This window comes from Fistularia commersonii, chromosome 1 (assembly GCF_037954325.1).
Source record: "Fistularia commersonii isolate RoL2024-O1a breed Wild chromosome 1, RoL_Fcom_v1.0, whole genome shotgun sequence".
In the NCBI taxonomy this organism is placed as follows: domain Eukaryota; kingdom Metazoa; phylum Chordata; class Actinopteri; order Syngnathiformes; family Fistulariidae; genus Fistularia; species Fistularia commersonii.
Window position 1 is genome coordinate 21,453,434 of NC_141284.1, and position 10,799 is coordinate 21,464,232.

A 10,799-nucleotide genomic window follows, 5' to 3' on the forward strand; every position below is an offset into this window, starting at 1 on the left:
CGCAAAGACGTATATAAAAGTTTATGACGTTCAATGCAAGTTGGACAAGTGTTTGATGTTTGCTAAGTCAATGGCATTTTTGGTTTATCAAGAAAATAGATAAACACTAACATATATTAGATGACACTAATTTTCCTTACTCTCATGTTATCTATGTATGTATGTATGTATGTATGTAAGTATGTATGTATTCAGTCATGCGCGCAGTGTATTTGTATGTATGTATTCATGCATCCAGTTTTTATACAGGAAAATATTTATTCATATATGTATCATGGAGAATTTAGGCCAGGGATATTGATTATTTTTAGCTGTTTTTGCATTCCCATCCACACTTTCACATTTGCCATTACTCTATGCTATTTCATTTAATTTCATTTCATTTTATTTCACGTGGACACAACAATAAAGTAATTTTGAAAACTTGATACTTAAGTGCTTTTGTGCCGATAAAGCTGCGTGTGATGGGGTTTGACGTCGCAGTGTGAGAATAAGCAGCGAAGAAGGGTATTTTCAGAAGTTATCTCATTGAATGAAAGGGAAGGACACCATTTGCTGACACTAGGGAAAGTATCCGGGGGCGATGCCGCTGGTAGCAGGGTGTCACCAGAGATAGCAGACTATTTGATAATTGGATTCACTCACGACCACTCTTGCTTATTGGCTCAGAGGAGATATTGAAAGAAAACAGCCCCACCCCCATCCATAGCAACCAGAACAAGCCATATGACATGACCTCATTGGCCAAAGCGCAGAAGACTCCTACCAAGTCCTTTGTCATCCTTGAATTTGAAATACATATGAGGAGAATTGTGTCACCGTGCAACCATTCGTTTATAGCAATTAAAATCACGAAAGGCTGTCGGTGGAGATGTTCTGTTGTGCACATGTTACATGGATTAGACACTGGAAAAGCAAATATAGTCCCGGATATCTCGACATGGCGCGGCTCAAACGGCCGACCCTCTTACTCTTCCTGTTTTACTACCGCATGCGACCGAGCAATCAGTGATGTGTCACAATCCAGAGTCACGAGGGACTCCTTTGTTTAGTTGTAGGAAACTGGCAAATAGATAAAGGCGGTTAAGCGTATGACATTTATTAAAATAATGGATATGCTTTGCGGGCTTTTGAAGGCCACATCGAACAAGGCGCCGGCCTGGATTTGGACCCGGGGGCGGCAAATAGGAGGTGCTCACGTCTAGTGCTGACGTGGTCCGAGAAAGACAAAGGACACACCAGGCCGAGCTTGAAATTCAACTGACAGTTATTGAAATTGTGAATCAATGAAGCCCCTTCTTATTTGTCGTTGTGGGAGTTGAACGTGACAGTGGACTCTGGTTTACAAGTTGATAGTTGCAATTGTCAAACATGTCAGATTAATAGGAACACTGAAGGCATGACCTGCACAGTGGTTGGTTTTGCCACCCAAGGACAAAGGTGAACTCGTAACCATTCTTGGCATGGTCAACTATCTGTCGAAATTTGCCCCCATGCTATCTGACATTAATGCACCTCTGCAACATCTGTTGAAAGAGTCCAGTGAGTTTGTTTGGGATACACAGCATGACGAAGCATTTAGAAAAATGAAAGACCTTGTAACACGCGAGCCAGGCCCCGTTCTTGCTTTCTATGACCCCAAGAAAGAACTGAGGCTACAGGTCGACGCTTCAAAGTATGGTCTAGGAGCGACTCTGCTACAAGAAGGTAAGCCCATCGGCTATGCATCCAGATCTCTCACAGACAGTGAAGTGAACTACGCACAGATCGAGAAAGAGCTATATGCCATCTTGTTCGGATGCAAGCGTTTTCACCAGTATGCGTATGGGCGTCAGGTCATCGTGGAAAGTGACCACAGGCCACTAGAATTCATTCTTTGCAAGCCTCTCACTGCAGCTCCTCCGAGGTTGCAACGAATGATTCTCCAGTTGCAGAGATACGATTTCAGCATCATTCACACACCAGGCAGAGACATCCCTCTCACAGATGCTCTCTCAAGGAAATCACTCCCTGACCCTGATGACAGCCTCAAGGAAGGTATGGATTTGCATGTGCATACAGTGTACCAAAGCTTACCCGTCAGTGACTCAAAACTGAAACTGATACAAGAAGAAACAGAAAGGAACCCTCAACTGACACTTCTGAAAAGGACAATTCAAGATGGATTGCCTGAGGAGAAGAAACAGTGCCCTCTGCGCATTGCGGAATACTGGAACTATCGTGACGAACTGTCTCACATAAACAATATCCTTTTTAAAGGGGAGAAGATAATAGTGCCAGAGTCACCCCGCACAGAGATGCTATCCAAAATTCACATAGGCCATATGGGAACAGAAAAGTACAAGCAAAGAGCTCGTGACATAGTGTTCTGGCCAGGGATGAATATACAAATAGAAGACATGGAAGACATTGGAGCACAGACCAGCAAACACCAAGGAGCCCATGATCAGCCACCTGATCCCCAACAGGCCATGGCAAGCGGTTGCTACCGATCTTTTCACCTGGAACAACGACAACTACATTGTTACCGTTGACTACTACAGCAGATATTTTGAGTTGGACAAACTGCACAACACCACTTCGACAACAGTAATACACAAACTCAAAGCATCGTTCGTAAGGCATGGTATTCCTGAACTTGTGATCTCAGACAACGGCCCACAATACACAAGCAAGGAGTTTGAGGCATTTGCAAATACGTGGGAGTTCAAACACGTAACCTCAAGTCCACACTACCCACAGAGCAATGGTCTTGCAGAGAAAGCTGTCCACATCGCCAAGACACTTATGGAAAAGGCCAAAGTTGATCACAAGGATCCTTATTTGAGTCTACTTGAATACCGCAATACAACCATTGACAATTTCAAATCACCGGCCCAGCTGCTGATGAGCCGACGCCTGAACTCAATTCTGCCATGCACCTCTCACCAGCTAAAACCAAAAGCGGTAAGCCACAAAGCTACTCATAGCATCAGAGCCTCTCGCCAAAGCTACCAAAAGAAATATTATGATAGATCCTCAAAGCCACTCTCAGCTCTTCATCCAGGACAAATGATTCGCTTTCGGGACAATGGACGTTGGAAACCAGCTGTTGTTGTGAGTGCAGCAGACAGTGCCAGATCATACAACATCCAAACACCAGACGGAGTTCAGTACAGGAGAAATCGTCGCCACCTGATGGACTCTGAAGAAACCGTTCCCACTTGTGACCACTATGAAGTTCAGCATGTACCTGAAGGGACTGACTGTAACTCGAAGTCACCACCAACTACTAGCTACCATACTCGTTCTGGCCGTGAGGTCAAACCTAGAGTCATTTAGATCTCTAGCCTTTGTCTATGTTTACCCGACATTTTCAGTCTATTTGGATAATTGTTTAGTGTTGTATACAGGCCACTTTTACTATACTCTATTTTGTTCCGCCGTAAGCTTTACCACAGAGACTTAGTGCTTCCTTTAAAAGAAGGCGGATGTAATATTCCGTAGGTATATATTGTTGCCTTAATGTTGATGTCATAAGGTTTTTGGTGCCTTAATGTTGATGTCATAAGGTTGATGCCTTAGTGTTGATCCTTTAATGTTGAGCCTTTAATGTTGATGATACGTATACTAAATAAGCGGTATCCTCCAACCGATATTGGGGCTTCTTCTTCTTATTCTCACTCTGGAATGTGCTCTGCCATTAAAGCCTACACCCGTTCTAACGTCCCACGGATCGTTCTTGTACACACGGTACATTTCTCAAACCGAGAAACATTACACATACCAAGGCCTGAAGCAGGTTTGAAGTTCGGTGAACCTGAATTCGAGGTTGAGATGTTACGCAACTATATATAAATATAGTGCATGATATTCGGGATCTTCAAATTCAAAGCGTAAGCTGTTGTGTCGCTTTCCGGTTCCGGCTGCTGTCAGATGGGAAGACACTGAATGTTAATAGAACAGCGCCATCTTGTGGCAATTACTGGTACCGGCACTTTAATAACAAGGTTTGAAAAACATTAAATTATAACTTAAAATATGTTTGGAGTAAAATCAAAATGATATTTGAAAATCAAAATGATAAATGATTGTTACTGCACAATAAACAATCGATAACGATAAGCTTTAAATGCTTGTGTGGCTTATCAAAGGGATCATTGGCACATTGAGCGCGCATTCAGAAAAAAAACACAATCTGTAAACGGTCAATAAAATCAGTCGCTTTTCAAATCGAATATAGAAGACAAACATGTTATCTCGATGTGTTGAGAAAAGAGTCGCTGAGAACTCGAATACAGACATGAAGTTCCCGGTGGGCACACAAGGTGGAGCAGTTTATTCAATGTGTGAGCGAGTATCTGTGAAATGTATGTTTTAATTGGCCTGTTTTTACTTGTATGGTCATTTTTTGTTATTTATTTTCGTCATTTTTCTTCACAAACATGTGCACCTATACTGACACATTTAATCACTGTATGTACAGGATGTTCATCGCTTTGCAAAGGGATTTCAGCAGATGAACATATGATTCCATCAGTTGTCTTCAGATGTCGAAGGAAAGGTCAGAGCAGCTGCTCGGCCGCCTTTCAATGACATAACATCCTCTTTTCAGTGAGTTTAGCAACTTCGGTGATTGTGAGCAGAAAAAAATAGAAGCACGCTCAGGAACTCCCCTTTGTTTGATTTCCAGCCACCCGACCTCAAGATTCATCTGAACACATCCTGTCGTATCAGCGTTTCATCACAATTCACCCTCCGACGACAGCATGAACAAATGCCACCCGTTTAAAAAAAAAAATAGAGGACGTTTGGAGCCGTTTCACATCTGTTGTTTATTCAATTACATAAGAACATACAAAGCCAACTTTACAATAAGGAGTTTATGAAACTCACAGCACGTTGTCTGTAGAAATAGTACAATCCCTACAAACCTTTACAATTCACTCTAGTATAGAGTTCTGATTATATCTATGAAAAACTAAACTGTCACCCCCCCCCCAAAAAAAAAAAAAATTAAAAATAATATAACAAAAACATCCACTCATGCCTCACATACCCACAGCAGATATGTACACATTCGCATGAAATTGTAACAGTTTCCAAATTACTAGAAAACTATTGTGGGGTGGAGGGAGGGGGAAGGTATAATGCAGGGGTTGAGTATGTGAGATGAGGTGAGACGATGTATAGAAATGGTACAAGTTGGGTGTGGATAAATACTGCGGAGTTCACCCCCACCCCCTGCAATGTTGCGTGGAATGCAACGCAAACAGGGAAGAGAAAGGGAGGGAGGGGGGAACCGGTAGTTCTACTTCTAGCTACGGGAGGGGGGTATCCCAGGTTTGCAGAGCGGAGCTGGTCGTGGTGAGTTTCCAAATCCTCAAATCCTTCTTTTTTTTTTTTTTTTGCTTTGGTGTGTTGATTTGTCTTCTCAAAGACGGGAGTCCCGTGCACCGCCAGGAAACAGTCCGCTCTGTTCCTTTCTTTTTTTTTTTTTTCTTCTTGTTGTTCATATTTCTCATTATTCTCTTATTCCTCAAACCCCTCCGCCTTCTCCTCCATCTTCTCCCTCTCTCCCAAATACCTATCCCACCCTTTTTCTGCCCCTCTTGTCCTCTTGCCCGGAGTGAAGTGGAGACATGTGTTTCCCTGCACCTGCGTGGAGAGAAAGGAAGAAAAGTGAAGTCAGATCTCTCCCTCCAGCTCTCCCTCCTCCTCCTCCTCCTCCCTCCCTCCCTCCCTGCAGAGGGGAGCAGACAGACTGGCGCCGAGCATGGAACTTTCATTAACCCCAGGCAGATAGCAATGAATCCGCTACACATTCACGGGGCCTGTCTAATTAGCGGGCATGGTGAATGTGGAGAGCAGGGAGACCTCCGCTCCCCCAACACATCAATGCCGACACTATTCTCAACGGCATTTCTAGAACTTTAAGTTATTTCACAAAACAAAACAAGACACATCTCTCTCTCTTTCTCTCAGTGTCTCTCCCCCTCTCCTCTCCCCTCCTCTCCCTCACAGCTGGACAGGGGTAGTCCCGCAGATAAGACCGTTTTCCGCGCACACTGTCTTGTGATTTTTCTTTCTTTTTTTTTATCTGCAAACGCATGGAAATACGCACCGAGTGTCTCGCAGGGGTCCTCAGTGGCACAACCGACCCCCGTCTTTGGAGAAATTCCGAGTGAGGTCCGCAGTCTGGATGGAGAGCAGAAAAAGAAAGAGGTGCTTAAGGATCTTGCAACATCCGCGCTGTATGTATCTCTCTCTCTCTATATATAGAGAGAGAGATATGTTATAGATAGATAGATAGATAGATAGATAGATAGATAGATAGATAGATAGATAGATAGATAGATAGATAGATAGATATGTATATATATTCATTCAGATATGGGTTTGTTGACGAGCCTCCGACTGACAGGCGGCGTCTCCCCTCACCTTTATGGCCAGGACGACCTCCGGCGCGGCGGCCGCATCCCCGGCCTCCAGTGCGATCTGCAGGTCGAAGATGTAGTCGATGACGTGCTGCAGGATCTCCACCTGACTGACGGACTTGTTCTGGGGAATGCTGGGCACCAGCTCCTTCAGTTTGGAGTAGCAGTCGTTCATGTCGCACAGGGCGCCCGAAGGCTCCTCCAGGAACGGGTGCTTGTTCCGGCCGATGGCGATGCTCTGCTCCGAGATGCAGCACACGGCCTGGTAGCAGCTCCGCACCGAGCGGACGGGGCTGATGGCTTTCATGGCGGAATTTGGAAAATAAAAATGATAAAATAAAGCAAAATTAGAAAAAAAAAAAACAGGCAACACCGGCGAGGGTTTTAGAGAGCGTCGAGTGTAACACCGTCCTCTTCCTGGGAAGCGCTTTCACCGCCAGACCGACGTACAGTTAGTTTTTATATACCACGCGATTGGATACGCCCCCGACCTCGCACCGGGCTCTGATTGGCCGATGCAGGGAGGAGCTCATGTCCCATTGGCCAGTTGCCCCTCGGTGGAGGAATCGGAAAGAATGAGGAAATTGGACTTGGATGCCTGAAGGGGATTGTCAATCAATTACCTCAGTTAGTTACCCCCTTTCAGGTGGTGGAATTTATTTGCAATAGATAGCAAAGTCCTAAAGTAGGGGGGATCAAGGAAGATGCCCCCCCTGGAAAACAATAATAACAATAATAACCACAGTAAATAAAAAACAATTGATTACTTTACATCCCCTTGTTGAAATGCATTCACTAACGCTCTCTGTCCTCCTCCTCCTACTGCTAGTACTACTACTGCTACTATTACTGCTACTCTTATGACTACTACATCTGCTACTGCTACTGCCACAGCTGCTGCTAGTTCCTAAATCTAAAATTTAATCAAATCCCCCCCGTGGGCCTCTCAGTCATTATAATCTACAGAGTTGATGGATAGATAGATAGATAGATAGATAGATAGATAGATAGATAGATAGATAGATAGATAGATAGATAGATAGATAGATAGATAGATAGATGAAAAATCAAATATGATGTAGGGCAAACGTCACAGGAGGGCTGACACGGTTCATTAACAAACTGTTATTAACATCATGTAACATAATGAGCAATACAATGCTTGGATGAGAATGAGGCGGCAGAGGACCGTGTGTGTGTGTGTGTGTGTGTGTGTGTGTGTGTGTGTGTGTGTGTGTGTGTGCAGATACACTTCTTGTAATCTATCGCGCCTCCAGCTCAGCTCCAGTATCAAGGGCACTCCGGCTGTTTTCGAAGGTCTGACCGTTGAAGATAAAGGCTGTTTCGGGATAAATACATTTTCAGGACGCATCAAAGCGCGTCCCGTTCTGCTCCTATTTGTGTCTTATTTTCCCCTTTTCTCACAATCCTGTTTTGTGGAGGAATGCAGGCCCGGGCCAGCTGTGTGTCCTATCCCGGCCCAGCTGTGTTGATCTAACGCGCCAGTCCCAGACATGCTGGCGCCAGCCTCCCGACGTCATCCATTCACCCCGACGCGCACTCCCCTCTCTGGCAGACGGCCCGCCCTCCCCGCTCCGCCCGCACGGGAGGGAGGAGGGTGTTGCGTGTGTCCGTTTGTGTGTGTGTGTGTGTGTGCGCGGAGGCGCTCGACGAGCTGATTGGTCAGTCCGGCTCTGTCCGTCGTGCGCACACGCACCGCGAGATAACGCTTGAATGTTCATGCGAAAAAAAAAAAAAAAACCATCACAATGAAAAGTTCCCACTGTCAGCGCCGGTTCGTGAACGTTTCATTTGGAGGACCTAAAACGCTGGTTGGAGGCAGAGCGGAGGGGGATGGTGCGTTCACGGCGCCCTCCAGCGCCACGGACGGGGCGGTCGAGCCGGCCGGGGGGCAGATGAGCCGTGAGACAGGGGCCCGGGACCCGGGGCCAACGAGGGGGGCTATTTTGGACACATATTGTGCGGGCGGCGCGCAGAATCCAAACAAGACTTTGACCTTACATGTCTTTTTTTTTTTTTTTTTTCCCAATCTTCCAGGTCTGGTGGGAAACGCTTGTTTGCTTTCGCTGAGCGGCCAGAGCCGCGTTTGGGGGATTAAACGGGTGTCAGGAGCCGTTGTTATTTTTATTTTGAAGAGCTGTCCCAAAAAAAATGCAAACAGGACGTGTCGCCTGGATTCCTGCCGCATACATCTGTGGGACACACACACACAAACACACACACACATACGCACACAGTCACACACTACCAGACACACATCCACTAGTGTGTTTGGGCAGGGATCAGGTGCTTGTCGCAAAGGCCCCGGACACAATCGGGTCTCTCTTTCAATGGATGGGAGAATTCCGAGCCTGGCGTCAGTGAGTCTGCCTCTCGCCCATGCAGCCTCCTCTCCTCCAGCCCTCCCTCCCTCTCTCACTCTCTCTCTCTCTCTCTCTTTCTTTCTCTCTCTCTCTCTCTCCCACTCCTCCGTGCAGCTGGACGCAGACAATCAAGCCATCAACAATCGCCATGCATAATTATCAGCCCCCCCCCTTCTCCTCTTCTTCTCCTCTTCTCCATTTGCACTCAATTAAATTTCAGCCACGCATGTCGTATTGACAGCCAAATTAGAGAAATATTATTACATAATAATGAGCATAAACATCTGTCCTCTTCCAATGGGTCGGATCAGAGTGTCATGCAAGAAGGGGCACCTCAGGCCGACACACACAAACACACACACACACACACACGGGGAGGAATACTGATAAATCCAATAAGCCACATTGTCAACGGGAGATATTTTCACATGGATGTTTAACGGCGCCGCAAAACTTAATTATTTGGATCGCTGGTGTCAGCCATGACTCCTTCTCCTCCGGCCGCTATCTGTATTATTGTCTTCATGGAAGGAGCCACAGTGTTCGGGCAGCTTTGAACAGCCCACGGTATCTACAGCTTTTCTTCTTGCCGACCCGCGCCGCAACTTGACATTTGCCGCGAGACGTCCTCTCGCACAGGATGCCTTTCATGCGTCCGTTGCTTGAGTCTAAGCATCATTATGCAGAAATTCATGCACCTCGCTTTTGCTGATGAGAAGGAGCCTCACGGGGTCAAGTATGAAATTGCTCACATGCATACTTCACTGATTTATTCGCCGACCCACCAAGAGTCCATTGTGACCACAGAAGTCACATCAAATCCCACGTTGTTAGATAAGAGTGTATCCGCGTAGCTGGCCCATCGTGATCTACAGCAGCTCCGTCACAGCGGGAGAGTGAAAGTCATTGGACTATATCTGACTGCTGAGACCAAATGCGGTCACAAAGACAGTAAACTTCCAAATATAGACAGGAAGTGACTTTTCCATTGAGGACCAACCATTGAGGAGAAACTGCTGTACGTGAGCCTCCGACCGAGGTGGGGCAACACAAAGCCCACTCCTCCATCAGTTTGTGTACTTTTTGCAGCGTCATTGGTTAAATCGAATCCACTCTTTGCTAGGGTGAGTGTTAAATCTGGAATTTTCCACAAAAAAGAAGAGACTGCCCATGGTTACCAGTAGTCCAGACGATGTCATCGCTCTGAACATCCCATGGTGGAAGACCTCTGATACCAAGCACTCCACAGCATCAGTGTTGTGTTATTATGTGAAGGTTCTTGCAGAGAGGCGGTCAGTCAGCAGCACTTTTCGGATATATACTGGGTTCGTTAATCAATCAACCATCACTTGCATCATGGGTAGTTAATACAGACGGTTGGTGACTGACATTCAAAAATGAAATTAATGAATGACGTTCAACAACAGATATTTGTCATAAAGTTCAAGTGCGTTATCAGATTCAAGAAACACAAAGTAACACTGCTACATCTGTTACGTGCAGAGTAGCATCCGTAAATAGCACAATAACACCTGTTGGTGGTTGTGGTTCCCCCAATGTGGACACCATGGCAACCAGAGTTGACAGACAGATGTACTGTCACTTCTTTTTTGGAGTTTATTGATTGGTTAATCTGTTTCCTGGGATATTCTGATGGAAATGGGAAGTGAGGTTTATGGTTCCTTAAGGGTCCACCTCAAAACAATACCAAAAACAAAAGGGGTCGTGAAGAAGTGCTTTGGTTTTTAGATAGTGTGACTACACGGTGTGGGAGTTGAGCTTTTTCCAATAAACTCATATCAGGGGGCTCTGCCCTTGTCCTGTAGTTGGAATATTCTCCCGGGCTATCCGTGGAGGAATCAATGGACGCCGTCCGGCAGGTGGCGCAACAGCACTGATGCCTTTGCTTCGGGGTGCGGTCCAGCGATTGAACAGCCAGCTGTTGGTCACACCATTGTTTTGTTGTTTTCAACGGCCGTGGCCGAAACTGACCGTTCTT

The 10,799-nt window shown here is 45.8% G+C and overlaps 1 protein-coding gene across 1 annotated transcript; it reads right to left on the reverse strand.

The window, feature by feature from the left end:
• Positions 1–4,795: 4,795 nt before the first annotated feature.
• On the reverse strand, positions 4,796–6,863 carry id3 (inhibitor of DNA binding 3). The gene is made up of 3 exons (XM_086154502.1): positions 6,421–6,863; positions 6,104–6,177; positions 4,796–5,637 (listed from the first exon to the last, which is right to left on the reverse strand). The coding sequence occupies exons 1-2, from the start codon at positions 6,721–6,723 to the stop codon at positions 6,124–6,126; spliced, it is 357 nt and encodes a 118-aa protein (XP_086010628.1). The 5' UTR covers positions 6,724–6,863; the 3' UTR covers positions 4,796–5,637; positions 6,104–6,123.
• Positions 6,864–10,799: the final 3,936 nt, after the last annotated feature.